Source organism: Canis aureus, chromosome 21 (genome assembly GCF_053574225.1).
Source record: "Canis aureus isolate CA01 chromosome 21, VMU_Caureus_v.1.0, whole genome shotgun sequence".
NCBI classification, from domain to species: domain Eukaryota; kingdom Metazoa; phylum Chordata; class Mammalia; order Carnivora; family Canidae; genus Canis; species Canis aureus.
In genome coordinates, this window is record NC_135631.1 from 38,855,133 (window position 1) to 38,880,108 (window position 24,976).

Genomic DNA, 24,976 nt, shown 5'->3' on the forward strand with positions numbered 1-24,976 from the left:
AATCTAAAGAAGTCAGTCTAGAAGGAACACCAGCAGCCTGAAGAGTGTTTGCGTGTATGTGCACATGTGTGTAAAAAAGTAAGGTGATATTAACTTTATACTGATTGTGCGAGATTTATGGATTGGTTGACTATATGTGGAATATTCATTGCCTATACAGTTTGGAATGGAGTATTAAACACCTTTGAATAGAAAATTGGTCAAACATTTTCTCCTGATACCCCGCCACCCAGTCCTCAACTCAACAGGATCTATGTGTGGGGATGCATTACTCAGCCCATAGTTAATAACTTCAGTAGATTGATGGGCCAAATTTAAGTACCAGGGAGATTTAAATCCATAAATAAAGTAGAAAATCAAATATCTGAATATTTGAATCCTAACAAAAACTCTTTTAAGGGCAAGATAGTATAATTTTTCAAAACTAAATGGGTATCATAAAGTATTACATTTAAACATAAGGTTAGATCCTAAGAATCTTCCTAGTTTGTGTACTAATTTGAACCATTTAGTCACCTTATAAATTTCTTGAAATCCTGCAGTTGAATGGTAACAGATGGATAGCTATTACCCATGGCAATTACATAACAAATTATCTTGAAATTTCCTCAGAAAAGGGTGGAATGTTCAGAAATTAACATAGTTTTCCAAGAAATCTGGTTTCTATGATATTTGGAGACATAGTTTGTTAGCTTGTCTTGGTTTTGTTAAAAGGAAAGAAAACTATGTAATACCACCAAGTATACTTTTAACTCTCTTCACTTGATACCAACTTTGATACCAAGCAAAGCAAAATAAAAAGAAATGAGGGGGAAAAAGTTAAAAAATAGATTGTAGCAAACATTTCACCAAACACAGCTGTTTCTAGTTCACTAAGTCAACTATTACAAAATATTCTAATGTGCCTTCTGGCAAAACACAAATAACATCATTTCATGGAAATACCATGCTTCCAGTTATTCCTGATAGCTTGTAACAGTTTAAGGATATGCAACCATTTTTACAGATGCCCTGTCTTCCTTCCTTCCTTCTTCCTTTCTTTTTTTCATTTCTACATATTTCCATATCAGGAATAGAAGGTAAGACACTATCTAATCTTTAAACACATACAAGAAAGACCTTAATCCATGTCATAAGAGCGTATTTCACAACTGCAAACTAGTAGTCAATAGCATAAATACACTCTGCAAATGCTTTTAATATGCACAATATACAAATAAAATTAGAAAATTAGCCGGCAGCATTTAAAAATTGGTAGACTTTAAATAAAAATGGAATTTTCAGCTTCTCTTGAAAAATTACCAGATTTTATGACACCAGATTCATATTCCAACATTACAACAATCAATTGGCATTTAGCAGAGGCTGACTTTCAGAGATACTTAAGAGGCTACCCCTTTTAAAAGGAGCACAGTCTGTCCCACCCATTCCATGTATGGCCCATGTACTAACACCTAGGCTGTTTCACTTATTTACGTTACTTTAATGGATCTTCTAGGCATTTGAGATTGGGATGCTGTACATATTTTATGATATGTATATAACATCTATATCTAAAGGTAGAAAATAACCAATTGATTAAGAGAGTAGCTCCATTCATAAAACTCCTGCACAAACTTTTTGGAGTGTCCTTTCCTTGGGGTTGTATCTGCCTCTTTTGCCTATCCATGTACCTACCAGACCACAAGGGTATATGACTGCATCATCTGGGGTTTAGAACTTGGCAGTTTAGGGGTACCTGGGTGGCATAGTTAAGCCTCTGCCTTCAGCTCAAGTCATGATCCCAGGGTCCTGGGATCGAGGCCCACATCGGGCTCCTTGCTCAGTGGGGAGCCTACTTCACCCTCTACCTCTGTGCTCTCTGTCTCTTGCTCTCTCTCAAATAAATAAATAAATAAAGTCTTTTAAAAAAAGAACCTAACAGTTTAAAATTTGAGATTTTCTTACTGTTTTTCCATTTTAGCTCCTGATAATTTTATCAAATAAACAAGAATCTGATAGTTTTTTGACTAATTGACATATTTAACAATTATTTGAATTTAAATATTTTATTATTTGGATGTTGAAATGAATTTTCATTTTAATAAAACACTATGGAACAAAAAATAAGCTAAAAAGATCATGAATATACTGTGAAAAATTGTGTCAGCTAAATTTTGCTAGGGCTGAAAAACAGGAAATATTCAGTTAACATAAAGGCACTTTAAAAAAAGTCTATAAACATTATCCTTGCAGTTAACTATACTTTTGGTTATGTACTTTACGAGATTTGACAAAAAGAAAAAAATGAAGAAAAAAGCCTGTAACTTGTAAGGGAAGTGCAGAAAAATTCTTAACAACTTACTCCAGTAGTTATCATTTTAGAAGTCTGCACCATATAGGAAGTGAGCATCCAGTAAAGTAGTCAAATGAGAAAATTATTTCCATGCAAATCAGGCACCGGCACAGTAGGGATTCTGAGAGGGGAGTTACAGGGACAAAAAGAACTTATTTAGAAGTAGCATATTTCAGGTCATCTGAGTAGCTCAGTTAGTTGGGCATCCAACTCTTGGTTTTGGCTCAGGTCTTGATCTTGGGGTCGTGTGATTAATCCCCAAGTCAGGCTCCGTACTCAGAAGGGAGTCTGCTTGAGTTTCTCTCTCCCTCAACCTCTCCCCCTGCTTGTGTGCTTTCTTACTCTCAACAAATACATAAAATCTTTTAAAAAAAGCATAATTTATGACTTGCCATAAGATGGAAGACTGGAAGTTCCATTAAGGTAGGGACTCTCATCACTATAGCCTAAGGTCTGTCCCATGTGGAACTCACAAAGACTTGAGTAAGTGGAAGAAAGAGTACATGTGACGTAAGCAGTCTTTCAATAAATATTTACTAAATAAATAATTCCTAAAATGAATTTATTCAATAAATATTTACCAAATGAATGAACACATGAGTAAAATTAATGACTCTTATTTCTTATTGAAAGTAACGCTTAACATTTATTTACTTATTGAGAGATTGTGTTGTAGTTTGTGTATATTATATCTCATTTAGTCCTCACAATCATCCTATAAATAAGTATTACAATCCAAAATTTTTTAAAGTAAAACTTATAAAAAATAAAACTTTTAACAACAGCAACAAAACTCAAGATGGTTGAAAAACTTGAGCAACATCATAAGGCTGGTGAGAGGCTTTGCAGGGATTTGGCCATAATCCTATTCTGTTACTTATTTTCGTGAATTAAAGAAACAAAAAAAGAAAGAAAGAAAGAACGAAAGAAAGAAAGAAACTCGGAAATGAGTAGCATAGTCTTTCTGATAGCATGGAGACAGTGTGAAACATTTAAAGAACTTAAGGTAACATAGGTTGGCAAACATGAAAGACCATGCAGAGGTGGATGATATTCATGAAAGGATACTTTATCAAATTGATGCTGTGAGGAAGGATGCGTGAAGAAGACATGTAATTAATTCTTATATCACTTACAGTGTGAAACCAAAAGACAGTAGCCAAAAGTAATATGATGAAATGAATTATATAATGCTATGAATATACAGGTAACCATTATAACAAAAACACAAATCTTCCTAAATTCCAGAAGCTGTGCTATAATAAAGACATATATAAATATAAAGGAGGGTTAAACCTTGAAATAGAATTATACTACAGGAAGAGGGAGGGAACAGGGTGGAGGGGCTGGGGATAGAAGTTAGGATTTTTTAACATACTTTGTTTTGGAGAATGATGTCGAATAGTACCTTAAGTATAATATTAAATTCATAAGCAACTCTAAAAATTGAAAACAAAATAAATTGATTGAATGTAACTATATATCAAATTGGCACATAACTGCATAATAATAAAGAAAATTGTACAGAACAATTAGAAAAGTATGAGTGGTTCTCACAAATATAACATAGATGGAAAGAAGCCAAACAAAAAATACATTTTGTATGATTCTATTTACATCAAATTAAAAATATACATAAAATAAAAAAAGTATGGTGTTTATGGATTCATGCTTAAGCAATAAAACTATGAACAATAAAAAAAGGATTACAAAAGTCAGAACAGTAGCTACTACAGGTTGAGTGACAGGGTATAAAGGGACTTTCTGGGAGTTGACAACATTTCATGTTTTGATTTGGGTAGTGGTTGACTATCTGACTTGAATTGTACTTTATATTTTGGACACTTTAACATATGTGTATTATACTTCAAATTTTTAAAAGATTAAAAAAGATGTAGAAAATGGTCTATTTTTTAGAAATGCCACATTCAGAAAAATGACTTGAAATATAACAAAATGTTAAAGTATTATTACACTTAACAAAAAACCCCAAACAACCCAATTAAAAAATGAACAAAGGACTCGAATAGACATTTCTCCAAAGAAGAATATAAATGATAAAAAAGCACATTATAAGGTGCTCAACATTACTAATCATTAAGAAATGCAAATCAAAATCACTATGAGATACCACTTCACACTCATTAAGATGGCTATCTATTATTGAACAGATATTGTACCCATTTTAATAGCAGTACTATTCATTAAAGCCAAAGGTGGAAACAACTCAAATGTTTATCAGTGGAGGAGTAGATAAACAAAATGTGATGTATACAGACAACGGAATATCAGTCAGCCTTAAAAAGAAATGGTATGCTATCCCATCCATGCTACAACATGAACGGACCTTGCCAACATTATTCTAAACGAAATAATCCAGATACAAAAGTACAGATATTGTTTGATTCCACTTATATGAGGTTATCTAGATTAATCATATCCACAGAGACAGAAAATAGAGGAACGATTACCAGGAGGGGGATAGCGGGGAATGGGGATTTATTGTTTCATGGGAACCAAATTTCAGTAGGGGGTGCTGAAAAAGTTTTGGAGACAGATGGTGGTGATGGTTGCACAACAACATGAATATAGTTAACGCCGCTGAATGTACACTTAAGAATGATTGAAATGGTGAATTTAATGTTATGGATATTTTACCATGATAATAAAAAAGAAGTAGGATTAGTTTTCATATGCATTTCTGTATTTTCTAGTCTTTTTTACAATGAGCAAGTATTTCATTTATAATGAGAAAAAAAAGTTTCCAGGAAAGGGATTTAAAAACTTGGTCACATGCCTCCTAGAATGCAGCTCTGGGCAGGGTGGGACACAAGACGTTTTTTATAAAATAATTATTTTAAGAATTTATACTCTAAGCCAGACAATACAATCAATCATAGACAGACAAATGGGAAAAAATTATGAATACAGATGAGCACATATTGGAGAAACTGTCTAAATCATTTTCATGTAAAGCAAAGCATGTGAATACAGCATGTTTGGGAATTCCTAATCATTTTGAAAGATCTGAAGAAACTGTCTTGCTTTCTAAAATCCCAGAAGCATTGTATTAGGAAAGTTTTAATATGGGTAAACTATATTTTGGTTGCATTTTTCTATAGTCTAGCAACAAATTAAGAGTACTATACAGATCAATCCAGAATTAGCTAGAAAAGCTAGTCTGGAAATTGGAAGACCTGAGCAGCCTTCATCAGGGTTGGACAGATCATTTAGCTCTACCTAGACCTGTTCATTCATCTGTAAAATGAATGGGTTGGTCTTGAAACCATGAAATATCATTTCCTGAGAGTTTATGGCACCATGAAAAGCTTGCGATAGCTGTTTAATATTAAACAGCTCTTTAGTATTAAAGTCCCTTCAGTAAAATCTAAGCACTATTTGTTCTAAATATTTTTTATCAGTTACTGGTTTAGTATATTCACCTTCTATCTAACAATATTATTTTGCTATTTGATGTCGTATTTGTGTTTCAAAATGTGAAAACTCAAGGAATTACAGGGAATTAAGTTGTTATGAAAGTGAATAGTTCCACAACAAAACTCCTTTAAATATTTGGAAATCAGATATGCTGGCTAAAAGTTTCGCACTGTTTGTGAAGTTAAGCTGTTTAGAATTTGTATGTCCTACAAGTTTATTTAACTTTGCTGATGGGCAATATAATAATATAATCCGAAGCAACTAGGGACACAACTAGCCACTGTCAAAATCATGGAGAAGGCATTTATTTTTGATGCCCTAATGCTCTGATTCCAATCTTATCCTATAACTTTGTTCTCTTAGTATCCATTCCAGGAAAAAAAAAATCCCATAAAATTAGCTTTACATATGGATTTAATATCTTCATTAAATAAAAGATCAGGGGCACCTGGGTGGCTCAACCAGTTAAGTGTCTGCCTCTGGCTCAGGTCATGATCCCGGGGTCCTGGGATCGGGCCCCACATCATCGGGCTCCCACCTCAACAGGGAGTCTGCTGCTCCCTTTCCCTCTGCCTCTCCCCTTGTTTGTGCTCCCTCTCTCTCTCTCTCTCTCTCTCTCTCTCTCTCACACACACACACACACACACACACGAATGAATAAATAAAACCTTTAAGAAAACACACACACACACACAACCCACAAAAGATGGTGGTACAGTTCCCACCATGATTCCATTTTGCTCTCTTTTCCCTCCACCCCCAAGTCTGGTCTTTTTTCTTTGTTGTCTTTCCCCCACCACCTCCATCTCTCAGGGCTCCACTTCATTCCACTGTATTTCTGTCTTCTATGTTTGGGTGGGAATTACAGGGAAAAATTATAGAAGATGGGCACATAATAAGCAGCAGATGTTAGCTATTTGTAGAGCAGTGAGGAAGAGCAGCTTAAATTTGGCCTAGATTCTCCAAGTCAGGCCAGGCTCCTCTTCTGGTGCCTGCCTTATAAAGAGAAAAATAAAATCCCCCAATCCATATGCTGCTTCTCCCTCCTTACTCCTCACTGGTTCACACTACTGAAGCAAAGGTATAAAAAGGAGGGGGAAAAGTAGGAAAGGGGCAAATGTAAAAAGCAGAAAGTTTTAATATATTTACCTCTTGTGTTTTTATATTTTCAATACTACAGCTATGTCTTTATTCTGTGCATTCTGAAGAATTTATAATTTACTGAATTGATAAATCCTATACTCATTAAATAAGTTTTAGACTTAGGGAAGCTACATATGCCATTTGTATGGAATAAGGTTTTCTTTTTAAAATCCCTTTTGTTCTAAACACTTATTTCTTCTGCTTTGTAAATGAAAGATTTTGGAGCGGTGGTGGTTAGGGAGATGGGTTGAGACGCAAAGAAAGAAGCCTAATAAGGGAGACAAACAGGAAGCTGTCTTCTCAACCCAGACAGCATATATCCACGGTAGCAGTGATTATTTACAGACACTATACAACCTTCGTGGTCTAATTTGAAAAAAAATGACTTGAAAAGTGGCCATTTCAGGAGTAGCAAAAGGACAGGCCAATGCCATGGTATAGAGGCAGGGAATTGAAGGGTTCAGGAAATGCCCTGGTGTGCTCTAGGCCAAACATACCACCTCTGCCCAAGGCTCGCTCTGGCTTGGAATAGGTTCCTCTACAGCTTAAAGCTCCACCAAGTGAGGGAAGCACCTGTTTTTTCACCCTTGTGATCTCCAGGGCCAGTACGGAGCATGGTTCAATAAATATAAAATAAATATTCATTGACTGGATAAATAAGACAAAGTAGATCTTTATAGTTTTTCATTGGAATTAATAATTTTAATTAAAGAATTGTCTGTACTTTTTTTTGTTCTACATTTTGATGCTTTGCTTTGCTATTCTATAGCTTCTAATGAATAACATTTAGAATCATAAACTGTCACAGCTGAAAAGAGCCTTAGCAATCTCTAACTTGACTTTCTCATATTACAGATATGGAAATTAAAGCCTACTTTAAGTGGCAAGAGTTACCTCATAGGAACATGAGTTCTAAGACTACCACCCTAAAGCTCTTTTCACTGTATCATGTCAAGCTATTTATTTATTTGTTTGTTTGTTTATTTGTTTATTTTTAAAGATTTTTATTTATTTATTCATGAGAGACACAGAGGGAGACAGGCAGAGACACAGGCAGAGGGAGAAGCAGGCTCCATGCCAAGAGCCTGACGTGGGACTTGATCCCGGGGCCCCAGGATCACGCCCTGGGCTGAAGGCAAGCGCTAAATCACTGAGCCACCCAGGCTGCCCACGTCAAGCTATTTTTTAGATGATCCCAGTAATGAACAAAGATTTAATTTAAATTTACATTTACATATGACTGACAAAACTTTTGTGTCTGTTTTGTCTTCTTTTGGTGCAGTACCAATTGTTGCAGCTAAACTTTGTATCACTTGTCATAACACAAGCCAAATCATTGGTACATGCAAACATAATCAAAATGACTTTGTATTAAATACACAAGCAGAGGAAAGCTGTGATTAATAATAGTTCATACTTAAAAATAAACAAAATAAACAATAAAGCAATTTTACATCTGTTGATAATGATCATAAAGTAGTTTCTTCTACCCTGAAAGATTTTCACTGAAAAGAACAGGAAATGACCCAAATCATAGATAACATCAAATGAGAAGCAGAAAAGGAAATAAACTAAATAAGATCATGCTACACCTCAGAATACTAAACTGTAAATGCTTAAAAAGATTTCCTACGAACCTGGGAGACCTATCAGTGTGTTTTAGTGTTTACTATTTACAACATTTAAAAAATTTTTTTATTTATTTATTCATGAGAGACACAGAGAGAGGGGCAGAGACACAGGCAGAGGGAGAAGCAGGCTCCCTGTGGGGAGCCCGATGAGGGACTCGATCCCAGGACCCCGGGATCATGGCCTGAGCCGAAGGCAGACGCTCAACCACTGAGCCACCCAGGTGCCCTACTATTTACAACATTTAATCCTTTTTATTATTTTCTCTACTCACCAGCATAGGGGAAATCAACCTTTATTGAGAGTTCACATTTTGTCATGTTTTTCATAAGATAAACTTGAGTCTTTTAAAAATGAGTCTCAGAGTAAAGACAGGTATTTAAAAGACATGCATTCAGGATGAAATTATCCAATTAGCATGGAATTAGTCTAATATTTTCATTTTTCCATAATTATTTAATTCAAGATGCACACTATTCTGATGAATTAAAAAATAAATCCTTTAGCTAAATTTTATGATTCAACTTATTTTTTTAATTTTTCAACTTATTTTTTTAAGATTTTATTTACTTATTCATGAGAGACACACAAAAAGAGAGGCAGAGACACAGGCAGAGGGAGAAGCAGGCTCCACGCAGGGAGCCCAATATGGGACTCGATCCTGGGACTCCAGGATCACGCCCTGAGCCGAAGGCAGACGGTCAACTGCTGAGCCATGCAGGCATCCCTCAACTTATTTTGTACACATTATATAACACATATGATATATAGGATATGGATCATATGGATTTAATGTATATGTTATACATAATTTATATATTCTTTTTAAATGCCAAATAAAGCACTACCCTAAGGAAAGCAAGTGTTGAAACAGGTAAAACCAAATTATCCATTTCAGCTTAGAATGAATGAACAGACATTTCCCTGAATTTAAAGCTATGGATTTTGTAGTAATATACATTCAGTCCTCATTATTCATGGAATGTGTTTTTGAAATTCACCTACTCACTAAAATTTGTTTGTAACCCTAAGATAATACTTGCAGACTTTGGGGATCATTTGTAGACATCCCTAGAATGGTGAATATTTAGAGTTGCCCAACACTCAGCTGAGCTCAAAGAAGGCAACACTCTGCTGTCTTGCTTCAACTCTCATCCTGTAAACAGTATCCTTTCTATGGTCTAAGTGTCACGTTTTGTGCATTTTTGTACTTTTTGTGGGCGATTTTGCTGTTGAAAAGGGCCCCTGAGTTTTGTGTTGAAGTGCTGCCTTGTGTTGCTAAGTACAAGAAGGTTACCATGCACATTATGGAGAAAATACATGTGTTCGATAAGATCACATGAATTATAGTTCTGTTGGTCATGAGTTCCATGTGAATGAATCAACAATCTAAAATAAGATATTTTTACACAGAAACACATTTAAAACAAGGTTAGGTATTGACCAGTTGACATACATGTTATAATCAGAGGCTCACAAAAACCTAACCCAGTATGTCCCCTAGGACCGATGGTTCAGTATTTGTTAATGCAGTGCTTGCAATGATTTTATAGGAAATAACTACCAGAAATAATGAGCAACAAAGAGAAAATGCGGAAAGCCAAATCATGGCTTTGAAACAAAAAAGAAAGAAAGACACAATTAGATTTTCATGATTTTTTTTACTATGTTTTAATTGTTTGCTTTGTTTCAGGAATATAAAAAGGAAACTTAAGATCAATTTTCAATAAAGAAATAAAAATAAATACATTGTTTCTCCAACATTGGTTATATGAAGTTTTCTAAGTCTCTGGAAATTAGATGATAGCAAAATTAGATGTCATGTCCCATGGACCTCTTGGATCCTTCATGATCCCCGTGCTTGGTGTGGGATACATGGTAAAAAGAGATTTTGTTGATAGATAATGACTGATGGACATCTCAAGACTCCCATGGGATATTCCAGTTTCATAAATTCCAGCTCAAGAGCCCTAAGTACCCCCACTGAAGACCCAGGCCATTAGCATGTCTGATAATTATATATTCTGTAGTCTCATAAAGAGTGGACCCTTGGGTGTTTCTGTCCTATACTTCTTTTGAACCAGAATCTTTAAGGATTCATATAACAGATCTTTCATAGTAGGTCCACACTAGAGGGATTTCTAGTCTGCATCTATGCTAGTGAAGTAGTTGCAAAACAGATCAAAGAAACTATCAACTATTATTCTAGTTTTAACCAAAACCAGGCAATTCTTGATGTCTGTATGGGTTGCTGAAATCAGGATATTGTTTAAAGTTCTTTCTATGAAATTTATAACAAACAAGGACTAAGATCCCTAAGGAATATTAAAACAATAATATTGTTTTAATATTACTAAATATTAAATTTAATAGTAAATTTAATATTTAAATTAAAATAAATAGTAAAATAGTAAATAATAAATAATTTATTTACTATATTTATTTACTATTATTATTTACTATTTACTATTGACATTTCAAATCAAGTAGTTTAAAAAGTGAACGATTCAGAAAGGGAGACAGAAGGTAAAGACTGCTAACTCTGGGAAACGAACTAGGGGTGATAGAAGGGGAGGAGGGCGGGGGGTGGGAGTGAATGGGTGACGGGCACTGGGGGTTATTCTGTATGTTAGTAAATTGAACACCAATAAAAAATAAATTAAAAAAAAGATTACGAAAACTGGAAAAACTCAAAATATGTAATTTTGACTTAACAAAAGCAAGTATCTTTCCCTCTCTCCCCACCCCATTCCATATTTTTAAAAAAGCTGGGGGCAAGAGGAAAGGTTAGGGAAAAAATTGTTTATGGCTACTCAGGTAATTCTCCTTTCACAGTTTTCAAATTTTGAGCTCTTTACCCACAATTTCTCTGTCCTCTCTGTTTACAGGATTAAATGGACATTCAAGGACCTGCACATTTGGTCCCAGCATCCTCCCAGTTCACCCCGTAGGCCACCCACATGGACTCATTGTCCTCATTTTTGTGTTACAACTTTCGCACATGCTACTTCCTTTGCCTGGAAAGACTTCTTTCTGATTCAACTTGCCTGGAAAAGCCCAACCATCCTTTAAGAATCAGCTCAAAGGTCACCTCCTCTATGAAGGCTCTCCTGTATACTCAGTCATTCACCCACACATGCTTATTGAGTACTGTTGTGCTCTTCAGCCAAGACTACCATGAACCTGCCAGCAATGAAACAAGGTAGGAGATGCCTCCATGGGGGCATCTCCGTAACAGTGTTACACAGAACTTATTATAAGATGTGGATTTTGGTTTGGTGATTTGGGGAGGATCTAAGAAATCAAGAATTTGCTGTAGATTGGAAACCACCAGAGAACAAGGGCAATTCTATGATTGGGTTTTATGGGTGGCACAGTGACCTTGTTTTTGTCTTTGCAGAGACAAATTATGCAGTGACCTTGTTTTGTTTCACTTTATCATGGTTCAGAGTAAGTTTATCTGAGGTTGGTGTTCTGTAAGACTGTTTATGTCCAACAAAAGAATAAAATGGCCTGGCTATGAGAGCTTGTAATACTAAAAAAAAAAAAAAGTGAACGATTTAAATTCTTTATTATCCTAAAAGCATGTATTCCCTAAAGTATAATCAAATACTCTTGAATTTAAAAATTAGAAACTAAAATATATTAATACATGTACATAATATCAGTGAAAATATTTCAGTGCTATAAATAATGATTGTCATATCAACTTCCTTTGGTACAAAGGGAGACATAAAGGGTTTCCTTTTAAAAAAAAAAGCTGCATTAGAGGACATGGAAATTTACTTTTGAAATCTGAAAAATGCAGTAAATGCAGATCCTCCCTTGAATGTACTTTGAATAAGAAAACAATAAAGAAGTCCGAATATGTTGTGAATATAGGTGGATGAAATTAATTTTCATATGTGGCTTATAGAAATTCTATCATATGGTGCCATATAATTTGTTTAGATCTGAAAAACAAATCTGTAAATGGGCATAATGTGTCAGTTCTGAGCTGAAGGCAGATGTGGGAAAGAAGGGAAGATTCTGACACTGTTATGAAGAATCACGCCCAATGGCTCCATCCATTCTCTGCCTTCAGGTCAGCTCTGGAGCCCAGGGTCCTGGGATCCAGTCCCTGCTCAGCGGGGAGTCTGCTTCTCCCTCCGCCTCTGCTCCTCCCCGCTGACTCTCATGCTCACTCTCTCTCTGTGTCTCTCTAATAAATAAATGAAATTCTTGAAGAATCAGAGGATAATACTCAAATCAGGGCAGAATGGGCATGAGAAAATCCAGAAGACTTCCCAGCAAAAAGCAGGAGGCAAAAGGTGAAGGTCAGATGATGAGAATTCCATAGGCATTGAAGACAGATCTTCAAACTTTTGATTATCAGATAGCTGCCTGCTTAAAAACCTCTCTCCCAGTCTTCACAACACTGCATTCTTCTAGTTCTCGTCCTATTTCTTTGACCATCTTTTTGGTTCCTGTGGTTTCAAGTTGATATCCACATGTATTCTGTGATGATTTCATATCTAGATGTCCAGCTGTTTGGCAGATATTTCTACTTAATGGCTTGTCAGTTTTTTCAAGACAGAAATAATACTTCCACACTCTACCCAACCTGCAGCTCCCTCCCTACTCATTACCACATTACTTAACTTCAACTAGAGTCATATTTCATAGTTCTCCATTTCCCTCCATTTCTGATCAGTTTTCAGATCTCATGGCTTCTGTCAGTTCTCGGTAATAATGTATGCATTAATGTATGCAATAATGTATGCAACCCCCTCTGGGTAAGAACCCAGAGGATCACCTGCCAATGTCAATGAGAACTGATTAACAAAGCAGTTCTCTACCTTTTTAGGGGAATTTTTTATAGATCCCAAAGGGACAGGAGAGCCAGTTCCCCTCCTGCCATCACACTAATACCTCTCACCTACAACTCCCATTTCCTATTCGTTTGTAGTAGAAGATCCATTCCTAAAAATGGTCATGGGGTTGGCAGGGTAAGGTTCCTGTTGTTAACTGACATTTGAAAAATGTCGTATACATCACTTCCCTCTTGGCCAACCATAACACACTTTAGCACATGACTGATCTTCCTCAGATCTGCTTGTCCTGAAACTCTACTCATCAGCATTTAGTTACTCATGTTCCAGGAAACGTACTTTGGGAAACAATGACTTGTATTTAAATGGCCTCTACACTGCTTTCCTCACCTAATCTTTCCCTTTCTAGTGCATCAAGTATTCATTGACAGATTAATTTCTCTAAAATGCTTAACTGATAATATTATTCTCTTGCTCAAAACCCTTTTGTGGCTCCCCATTGGTCTAAGCAGTGGTTCTCCATAACATGGTACCAATATACCTCTCCAGTATTATCTTTCTCCCTATGTGGCAGTGTGGCATGGGAGAAGAGATAAGAACTTTGGAGTGAGATCCAGGTTCATATTTCAACTCTGTCTCTTGAAAACTGTAAAATGGGCAAGTATTTAATGTTCTGAGCCCCTTCTTTGCTCATCTGAAAGTGCACATAGTAACTGTAGAGATGGAACAATGTAGTGAGATAGTATTAGTGAAAGCTTCTCAAATGATTGTAGCACACACTCTCTGGCCCCGTGGGTTATAAACTCATTAGTCAGGTTGAACCACTTTCATGTTGTAGTCACATAATGTCTGCCTGCATAAGTGACCAGTGACTTTTTTAAATTAAGAACCCAGAGGATCACTTGCCAATGTCAATGAGAACTGATTAACAAAGCAGTTCTCTACCTCCTTTTTAGGGGAATTTTTTATAGATCCCAAAGGGACAGGAGAGCCAATTCCCACAGCACATCCAAGCTTTTTATGTGGAACTATGCCATAGCCCTTGGCCAGGTGGGGGTGCAGGGCCCAAGAATCAGCAGCAGTGCTGGAAAGTCAATCCCTGATTCAAACGATGAGACAACAGCCCAATACAAGAGTCAGAAAGCTGCACCTTCATTAGATTCAGAAACTTTTTAAAGTGCTTATGACTTACTTCAAAGTCCAATGTGAAGAAAATCCTGCCTAAGAAGGAAAATGAGATTTTGTTTGATTTGTTCCCTAGTGTAGCCTAAGTACCTGAAATAGTGTCTTGCCTATAGAGGATGCTCAGTTAATATATGATGGATAGAGGGATGGATGGATGGATGGATGGATGGATGGATGGATGATGGATGAGTGAATGAATGAGGCCATGGCATGCATTTTACATATGATCTAGCATAGTGCTGGATATATAGAAGGTCATTAATTAATACCGGACTGGTTAAATATATAGATTGTATTCTAGATAGTTAAGGGCATTCAGTAATGTATTCTAAACTAAATGTTATCCCTATATCTTTCTACTTTATACAATATTTTTATGTATTATCTATGTTATCATCACTCTCTTTTAAAATTATTCATGTATTTCTCTCCTTACAATAGAAGAGTATCACTCACTTGTGAGAAAAGATGAAATTAAGAGATTATCTAAATATTTCTAGTCAAAAGTTAAGAAACTGTGTATATTGGTTTGACCACACTGAAAGGAATGAAGAGGAAACAAACTTAATTTTTTTAAAAAGCTGGAAGATGAGGAAGGAAAACGAGGCATAAGGTGTGCAGAATGCGTTTGATAAATTTGTTTGGAAAGAATGTTACGCTTATACACCACATTTGCTATACACTTCACTCAAATTTTTTGTAATTATCGTTCTTGTATGAGGGAAGGACAGCCAAATACCTCCTTCACAGCTACAGGAACCAAGGCTCGGTAAAGTTAATGATAATACATACAATAAGAGGTAGATCCAGGAGTGGAATTCAGGTCTTCCAAGTATTCAGGAGTAAATACAATTGCCAAGGTGTAAAGTGAGCCTGATGTATTTAGAGAACATGTTAGGGTGAATAGAGTATCTGGCTGGAATGAAAGGTGTATAAAGAAAAGTCACAGGACATCAAGTTAAATAAATATGAGATAGATTATAGAGTATGTTAAAGTAATACAATAAAGAGTTTGGATTTTAATCCATATCAGTTATTTTGAAATTATTTTTAAAGCCAAAAAATACTTTTTAAAATAAGAAACTGGGACACCTGGGTGCCTCAGGTCGTGATACCGGAGTCCTGGGATCAAGTCCCACATGGAGCCTGCTTCTCCCTCTGCCTAGGTCTCTGCCTCCCTCTGTGTGTTTCTCATGAATAAATAAATAAAATCTTAAAAAAAAAAAAAGAACCAAGAAAACTTATATGAGATGCCAAGATGTAAAACAAGGTAAAAGGAGGTGGTTTCTCCAATTGGAGTGTTCCCCCTTTCTGCCCCTCAGCCTTTGAGGAGAAAAGGTTGAAAACTGCGAAAAAAGGTTTAAACCAAGACAAGTCTGAAGAGGCATGAGTGCTGATATGTGTCTGGGCAACACAGTGACAGAGCAAGTGGCAGAGAGGCGGGTGGAGGGACCCCCTGTGGGCGCAGAGAGCCCTGACGCCTGGCTGCCAGTGGGAAGGAAAGCAGGGACGCTGGGGACAGGAGAATCAGAATAGAGCCAGAAGTTCGAAGACAGTGTCAGAATATGACAGAGCTGGTGAGGGCGAAGGAGAAGGCTCTGAGGAAGGGCGATGATGCACTTTTAAATGCGTTTTTGTCGTAGAGACATTTCCACCAACTGTGCTGGGGCCAAAGCGGTAGAAAGCAACCCCTTCTTCTCGACCAGTTTTCTTCTCCTTTTCAAACAGGTGAAACAAAAGTGCATGGCAGGAGTCAGAAAGCTGCACTCGTGGTCATAGTTCTAAAAATTTTCAAATGCTTAAGATTTCACCCGAGAGCCCAACACGAAAAATACACAGAATCCTCAACGACCCCAACCTGAAAAGGAAATAAAAGCCCATCTCCCGTTTATGTAAACTCCCCCTTCTTCAGGCCGGATAACCGGCACCTTAAGCTTCATCTTTAACAGCTGGTTTCCCCAGTGGCATTAAGTACGATTTGTTTCAAGGATAATTATGGTGAAATCCGAGATTTTTTTCCCCAGGGCTGTAGAAACTACACGTACAAGCGCAACAGGAGGAACGAGTGCAAGCAGTCAGCCACCGGAGTTCTGCGCCCGCCGTCCTGGGAGCCACCGAGGGCTGTGCGGCGGCTGCGGGGAGGGCACGGCCCCCGCCTCCCCGCTCCCCTCTCTCTAGCTCCCGCACTCCCCCCGCTCCCCCGCTCCCGCTCGCCCCCGCCCCCCCACTCCCCCGCTCCCGGTTCCCCCTGTTCTCCCGCGCCCCCTGCTCCCCCGCTCCCCTCTGCTGCCCCCTGCTCCCCCCCCCCCCGCTTCCCCGCTCCCCCTGCTCCCCCGCTCCCCCTGCTCTCCCCCACTCCCCTGCTCCCCATCTCCCCTGCTCTCCCCCACTCCCCTGCTCCCCATCTCCCCTTCTCCTTTGCTCCCCTGCTCTCCCCCCCTCTCCCCTTCTCCCCATCTCCCCTTCTCCCTTGCTCCCCCTGCTCCCCCGCTCCCCCCCACTCCTCTGCTCCCCATCTCCCCTTCTCCCTTGCTCCCCCTGCTCCCCCCGCTCCCCCCACTCCTCTGCTCCCCATCTCCCCTTCTCCCTTGCTCCCCCTGCTCCCCCGCTCCCCCACTCCTCTGCTCCCCATCTCCCCTTCTCCCTTGCTCCCCCGCTCCCCCCACTCCTCTGCTCCCCATCTCCCCTTCTCCCTTGCTCCCCCTGCTCCCCCGTGTCCCCCCCACTCCTCTGCTCCCCATCTCCCCTCTCCCTTGCTCCCCTGCTCCCCCGTGTCCCCCCCACTCCTCTGCTCCCCATTTCCCCTTCTCCCTTGCTCCCCCGTGTCCCCCCCTCCTCTGCTCCCCATCTCCCCTTCTCCCTTGCTCCCCCTGCTCCCCCGTGTCCCCCCCACTCCTCTGCTCCATCTCCCCTTCTCCCTTGCTCCCCCTGCTTCCCCGTGTCCCCCCCACTCCTCTGCTCCCCATCTCCCCTTCTCCCTTGCTCCCCCGTGTCCCCCCTCCTCTGCTCCCCATCTCCCCTGCTCCCCCCGCTCCCCCGTGTCCCCCCCACTCCTCTGCTCCCCATCTCCCCTGCTCCCCCGCTCCCCCACACTCCTCTGCTCCCCATCTCCCCTTCTCCCTTGCTCCCCCTGCTCCCCCCCACTCCCCTTCTCCCTTGCTCCCCCTGCTTCCCCGTGTCCCCCCCACTCCTCTGCTCCCCATCTCCCCTTCTCCCTTGCTCCCCCTGCTCCCCCCGCTCCCCCCACTCCTCTGCTCCCCATCTCCCCTTCTCCCTTGCTCCCCCTGCTCCCCCCGCTCCCCCCCACTCCTCTGCTCCCCATCTCCCCTTCTCCCTTGCTCCCCCTGCTCCCCCGTGTCCCCCCCACTCCTCTGCTTCCCATCTCCCCTTCTCCCTTGCTCCCCTGCTCCCCCGTGTCCCCCCACTCCTCTGCTCCCCATCTCCCCTTCTCCCTTGCTCCCCCTGCTCCCCTGCTCCCCCCGCTCCTCCCCCCGCTCCCCCCTGCTCTCCCCCCCGCTCCCCTCCCCGCCCCCCTCCCGCTCCCCCGCGGCCCGGGCGCTGTGATGCAAGCGCCCCCGCCCGTTTCCGAGCACGCCCAGCGCCGCCCCGGCCGCCAGCTGCGCGCCCCTTAAAGCCGCGCGGGCCGGCCGGCGCCCCGGGGTGAGCGCCCGCGAAGATGCCGCCGGCCGGCTGGTGCTGGCTGGGCCCGGTCCTGGCGGCGTGCGGCCTGCTGGCGGTGGCGGACGGCGCGGCGGAGGCAGGCGGGGGCGCGGGCGCGGGCGCGGAGGCCGCCTGCCCGGCCACGCTGCGCAGCACCGGCAGGTGCGCGGCGGGCGGCGAGTGCGCCTACGAGGTGCGCCTGCCCGCGCTCACCGTCCAGCTGCCCGCGCAGTGGGGCAGGCTCGAGGAGGTGTTCAAGGAAGTCCAGAACCTCAAGGAAACGGTGAACAGCCTGAAGAAGTCCTGCCAGGACTGCAAACTGCAGGCTGACGACAGCCGGGCCCCGGGCCGAGGCGGACAGCTGTCGCCCAGCCCGGGAGCCCCGGGGGAAGCCGAGGACGGGCGGGTTCGAGAGCTAGAGAGCGAGGTTAACAAGCTGTCCGCCGACCTCAAGGACGCCAAGGAGGAGATCGACGTGCTTCACGGTCGCCTGGAGGAGCTCAGTCTTGTAAATATGAACAACATAGAAAATTATGTCGACAGCAAAGTGGCGAATCTAACGTCGGTGGTCAACAGTTTGGATGGCAAGTGTTCATCCAAGTGCCCCAGCCAGGAACACACACAGTCGCGTCCGGGTATGTACGACGCTTTCTCATCGCTTGTTCCTGACTTTTATATAGCTATCTGTAACTATCTGTAAACATTAACTTCAGCAAACAAGTTCGACAAATGGCAGATGAGATAAAAATTAAGCCCTGTATTCACCAAGGTAGTAGAGGAGAAACTACTATCTTTGCAAATGTGACCATAGAGATAATATAAGAATTCTAAAAATCATGCTTGATTCTGTACCTTGCGAGAGCACTTCCAATTTCAAAGATCTGATGTGCTAATGCTAGAGCTACACACAAATGGAAGTGGAGAGATGTTGTTTTGATATAATGTTTCAGTGCATTTAACTTATCTTTTCACTGAAAGGTTTGAGAACAACAGAGAGAAGGCTGTATTTCTAGCTATGCTTTTTGTTCATTGGAAATCAGTCTCTTGTGGTTCGCTGACTGTTCCTTCTCGTGTGGTCACAAGAAGTCTTTGAAAGATTTTAACTTTCTGCCGCTTATAATCCCAAATATCTAATGACAATAGGAGATTTTATAGATAGAATAAAAGCAGCTGTATGGCTTCATGTGTGCGCAGAACTTTTTGCTTTGAGGGGCACAAAAACATTTTAAAGGGAGAGTTTTGGCAGGCCAGAGGACCACAAACCTAACTACTACTGCTTAACTACTCCTGCTATGCCCACAAACTTCTAACTGTGGCACTGGTTCCTCCAAATGCTGGCTTTCCATCTGAGTTCCTGGGACACTGCTGCTGATGGTCTGGCTGCACTTTGGAAAGCCATCTCTGCATGAGGGTGACCGTTTACCATGAGTGTAAGGTTGAAGGGATATGGCATGTGGGACACAGATCATATTCCGTTGGGCCAAGCACCTCATGTGTGCACCATCCCTAGGGAATCTGCCAAGGATCCGGAGGTAGGCAGGGCTTTCAAGGACCACTGGTAGTCTGGATCTGAATGTACCCTGAACTGCGAGGCAGAGGTTCACATCTTGGTGACATCTCTGGGCACACATTAGATTTGATGCTGCGTAGCAACTTGGAATGATATCAAGATTCTACTATTCATTTCTGTGCTAAAAGTTTGGAGGAAATATTGGGGTACTCTGAGTTCTAAACACACATGAGTGTGCCTCTGAGTAGCTCATATTAAATTTACCTTATCTGGTCCAAATCTTTATAGAAATTCTTTGAGAGTAATATCTGTATTTGACTCCTACAGAGCTATGTCAACTGATTATTATATTTATCCTGGACATAACCACCTGTTATTTCTTTCTAGAAACCAAGCATATGAAAAACTGGCTAAATACTTTCCAGATAATAAATTCAGAACAAGAAAAATAAATAAATTCAGAACAAGAATATTGATATATTATTTTAAAAATTCCTTTTTTTACTTGATCTTTCATTGTCACACAAGTAAAACAAATGCGAATTTATGATCAGTTCTGTACCTTAAAATTTTAATACATCATTTGGACATAACCAAATGATGACAGAGGAAGGTATTGGCCCCTTTGGGTGAAAGGAAACAGAAAGAAACCTGTGCTTTTTTTGTACACATGGAATGCAGTTCTAGGAGAGTTGGAGGCATCTGACCTTTAGCACCAAGGAATGAAGTAGTTACAAGAACAAGCTTTACAGCCAGCTAGACCTCAGTGTGTCCTGGCTCTGCCACTTAATGCTTATGTGAACTTGGGCAAGCCACTGATTTCTCTTTGAGCCTATTAAACATCCTCACCTACAGATCGGAAATAATACCTACATCATAAGGTCAATGTGCAGAGTTAAGTGTGAAAACGTGAAGTCTATATAGAATGCCTGGAACACATAAGTAGCACTCACTAAATAGTAACTAAATTACTGAAACTACTTTACTGAGCTCGTTGTTTATTGTGAACATTGTCACTACTATTACCAAGAGTATGTGGAAGAGCCGTGTCTGCTTTATAGCATCAAGTTCTGATTCCGAGGCCTTAATAAACATTTGCTAAACATGTTCAAGTAAGTTTTGCAGAGCAAGGTTTCATTAACATCATTGAGTTATCAGACTGCTTTTGTAAATGTAAAGAATTCTTCAGATGCATATTTTTTATTAACAAAATCCAATGCCTTTGTCTTCTTCCCCTTTTAGTGCAACATCTAATATATAAAGATTGCTCTGACTACTACACAATAGGCAAAAGAAGCAGTGAGACCTACAGAGTTACACCGGATCCGAAAAACAGTAGCTTCGAAGTTTTCTGCGACATGGAGACCATGGGGGGAGGCTGGACAGTGCTGCAGGCACGTCTCGATGGAAGCACCAACTTCACCAGAACATGGCAAGACTATAAAGTGGGCTTTGGAAACCTCAGAAGAGAATTTTGGTTGGGGAATGATAAAATTCATCTTTTGACCAAGAGTAAGGATATGATTCTAAGGATAGATCTTGAAGACTTTAATGGTGTCAAACTCTATGCCTTGTATGATCAGTTTTATGTGGCCAACGAGTTTCTCAAATACCGATTACACATCGGTAACTATAATGGCACAGCGGGAGATGCCTTACATTTCAGTAAACATTATAACCATGATCTGAAGTTTTTTACCACCCCAGATAGAGACAATGATCGATATCCCTCTGGGAACTGTGGACTCTATTACAGTTCAGGCTGGTGGTTTGATGCATGTCTTTCTGCAAACTTAAATGGCAGATATTATCACCAAAAATACAGAGGTGTCCGTAATGGGATTTTCTGGGGTACCTGGCCTGGTATAAGTGAGGCACACCCTGGTGGCTACAAGTCCTCCCTTAAAGAGGCCAAAATGATGATTAGACCCAAGCACTTTAAGCCATAAATCACTAATGCTTATTCCTCTGGGTATTCATTACCTAATAGGGCAGTTAATTCCTTCAGCACTTTGGAATATGTTTCATACTACTTTTCTGTGACTAAAAATTTATCTCTAAGGAGTAGGTTCTTATGCTACACAGCATTTGAAATAAACTGAAAAAATATACATTTCAAAGGAGCTCTTTGTTGCTGTTGTATTGTTATCCAAATGAGTACTTGCAAAGCGATTGGGAGTATTGAGAATTATACATTAGATTTATGATTTTCTTAATTTCCATTAATTGAAAGGTTTTCTACTTACTTGTATTACTATAATTATGAAATCATTGTTTATTTAGCAGCCTGGATTTTTACACAAGTAATCTGTATTTTGATTGTGACTTAAACACAATTCAAGGTAGATCACTCTTTTCAAACTATTCTCAGTTATTGAGTATTTCTTCATCTCTAAATATCCTAATCCTCATTCTGAGATAAACTCTCTCAACTGATGGCATTTACTGTGGTTCAGGAAGACCCCTATAGCATTTTAGTTCCCAGATGAAGGGAAATCTATATAATTAGACCTATTTAGGTACTATTTGTGAAATGTAAAATATTTGTCATTTAAGAGATTTTGAAAGCGGTAGCATAATGTCACTTCTAAAAGCATTCAGAAAATTAATTTAATCTTAAAGACTGTGGTTTAAAGGTAATTCACAATAACTCTTTAGATGTTGGATGGTAAAAACTGCTTTAACATAAAAATTAGCTTCCTTTGCTCTGTATGCACAATAGTTTTTAATTTAAGTTTGCTCACTACTGTGCATGACTACTGGTAGGCTTTCTTTTAGAAGGGCAGTTATGGGTGGGGAATGAAGCATTTATTTATAGACTAGCATACTCTGAAGGCCAAAGCATTTATATCCAAAGCAATAATTTCATTAAGTGATTCACTTCATAGAAAGGTGTTTTATAGGACATATGAATTTTGAACTATATAGAATAGTAGTTCAATAGTATGTATTTCAATTCTTAGCTGGTGTATTGCTTATTTTTTTAAAAGATTTAAATATAAGTGTTTATTTTTTTAACCAAACTAAAATATCTGAAACTTTTATAATTCACTAATTCTGGAGTGTAGGTATCATTTTAAAAAAGATTATAAAAAATAGTGTGTTAAATTTCATCACTGTATAAAGAGATCATTTCAGAGAGAACAGTAGTATTCTGTTGAACATTTAAAAATATTTTAGAATAAAATTTGAAATAATACACTATATTGTATGTGAGTCATAGAAATATACTTAGCTTTTAATTTCCAGTTAGTTTCTATTATAGTAACCAAATTTTCAAAATAAACTCATAAAGATGCAACTTTACTCATTTGAAAATGATTAAAGAGGATAGTTGCTTTAGGTAACAAATTAACTTTTTCAAATATTACCCTTTATAGAAAATTCTAACCCAAAAAAGAAGCAAGATATTCTTTAAAATATATATATGACATACAAAGTTTTCAGGTACACATGATGAAAATTAGGTTACTGTGAACACTATCAAAAGGTTAAAGCAAGAGCAATGCAGATAGAATTGTGATGACCAAAATGTAAAATATCATTGTAGATTTCAAAGGCTTCATATCTACTCCATAGTTTAATAAATGTAAATGTAACTGATTTACTCTTTATTTCTCTCTTCTCTTTAAAAAAAAGATTATGAAGATTTTGATATTACAATATATTTATTTCAGAGAGGATTTTCATTTACTGTATGTAATTATTAATATATGCATAAGTTTAAGTAATTTTCTGTTATCAAAAATGGACTTGTGAGGCAGGATGTTATCCTCTCAAACTTCTAATCCTCACAACAAAGAAAAGAAAAAAAAATAGACTCTTCACAAAATACAGTTCTAAAGAAAAATAGCCTATATAGTGAGTGTCTACTGACTTAATGGGAACGAGGTATCATTTCAGGAGATTTGGCAAACAATTCCACATAAATACTCAAAAGCTTGTCTTTCTATCTTTCCACCTTATTTTGAAGGATCAAATTTTATTTTCAATTATACTTTTATGGCACTTTTCTAATAAAAAGTTCTGTGACATAGGAATTCCTTTTTGAAATCATTTCATGTCATTTATAAAATATGTTTTATACTTTGATCATCTTTAACATGTTGATGGAAATAGATGATATCTCAGTTTTTTGCCTTAACATAGCTATTCACTAATATATGCTAATGTTCATAAATGTTGATTGATATCAGATATTTCAGAGTCTTGGTTCCATTTTAAAGGCTACTATTTGTTATCTAAATTAAGACTTTATTTCTAAGCTTTATCATTCTTTGAAAATGTTGACTAAAATTAGTCCTTAGAAATTCCAAGTGAAACGAATTCACTCATTGCTGAGAAGAAAATCAAATTCTTCTTATAAGCAGTAATATTTCAAATGAACTAATGACACATCTGTCCAGTAAAATAAAGAGCTTAAATATACAAAGTATAAAGGATATCCTAGTAACAAAATTAGCTGGTCCTTATTTTTAAATGTCTATCCAAGAAAGGTTTTAAAAGTAAAAGTGATGGGTAGTCATAAGCTTTTGTTTAAAATTCTTATTTTCTTTTATGTATAAGTTGGTTTATGTCTCACGTCTTTTAGCAACTCTGTAAAATAAAAGATTTAATCTTCACCTCTATTTCTGCAATGTGGAAAAATTATGTATCATTGTTTGTAAAATAATATTTATATATTTACTTTTGTTTGAAAATTTGCCTAGTGTTTACCTAATTAGACTTTACCTTTGATCCAAAAAGACTTTAATGAGTTCTATTTGGTTAACAGGAAGACAGAGGCAAATACAGGAACATTATCTTATTTCTCTGCAGAATATTGTTGACACATATGAAATACAAAAGTTTCAGTTTCCTTTTGCAGCATTCAGCTCCATCTTTTTTCCATCATTGATGTTGCTGCCTGCCTCAGCCCTTATGAACTCCTTTGGAAATGCAAATGCTTTCTCAGAAACCCACGCCTTCTGTTTTGATCTGTTCCAACCCACCCTCCATATTTCACTGTCAGACAGGCTGTTCAGAAATACAACATATTATTCCATCAACCCCTCATTTCCTATAGGATAAAAATCCAGCAAATAAACCCCTTCATGAATTGGTCTCTGCCTCTCCTTTCAGTGTCCTTATCTGCCACTACATATACTCCTGCCATACCGAATACTTTGTTGTTCTCCAACAATCTCCATGTTCTCTGAGTTTTTCGCTATTTTCGCTATGTTCCCTTGGTCCAGATAGAATGCCATCCTCAGCCCCTGCTGAGTT

At 39.0% G+C, this 24,976-nt stretch overlaps 2 protein-coding genes across 8 annotated transcripts in view; one reads left to right on the plus strand and one right to left on the minus strand.

The window, feature by feature from the left end:
* Positions 1 to 24,976, minus strand: part of CCDC146 (coiled-coil domain containing 146) — a 118,544-nt gene that overhangs the window by 51,152 nt on the left and 42,416 nt on the right. The window lies entirely within an intron of this gene.
* On the plus strand, positions 18,203 to 24,813 carry FGL2 (fibrinogen like 2). The gene is made up of 2 exons (XM_077863915.1): positions 18,203 to 18,836; positions 20,954 to 24,813. The coding sequence occupies exons 1-2, from the start codon at positions 18,218 to 18,220 to the stop codon at positions 21,658 to 21,660; spliced, it is 1,326 nt and encodes a 441-aa protein (XP_077720041.1). The 5' UTR covers positions 18,203 to 18,217; the 3' UTR covers positions 21,661 to 24,813.

Bases quoted from the DNA above. Each gene is read 5' to 3' on its own strand.
- FGL2 (XM_077863915.1), top strand. From the start codon at position 18,218: ATGCCGCCGGCCGGCTGGTGCTGGCTGGGCCCGGTCCTGGCGGCGTGC. The intron at 18,837-20,953 runs GTATGTACGACG...TTCCCCTTTTAG, and splicing joins ACACACACAGTCGCGTCCGG to TGCAACATCTAATATATAAA.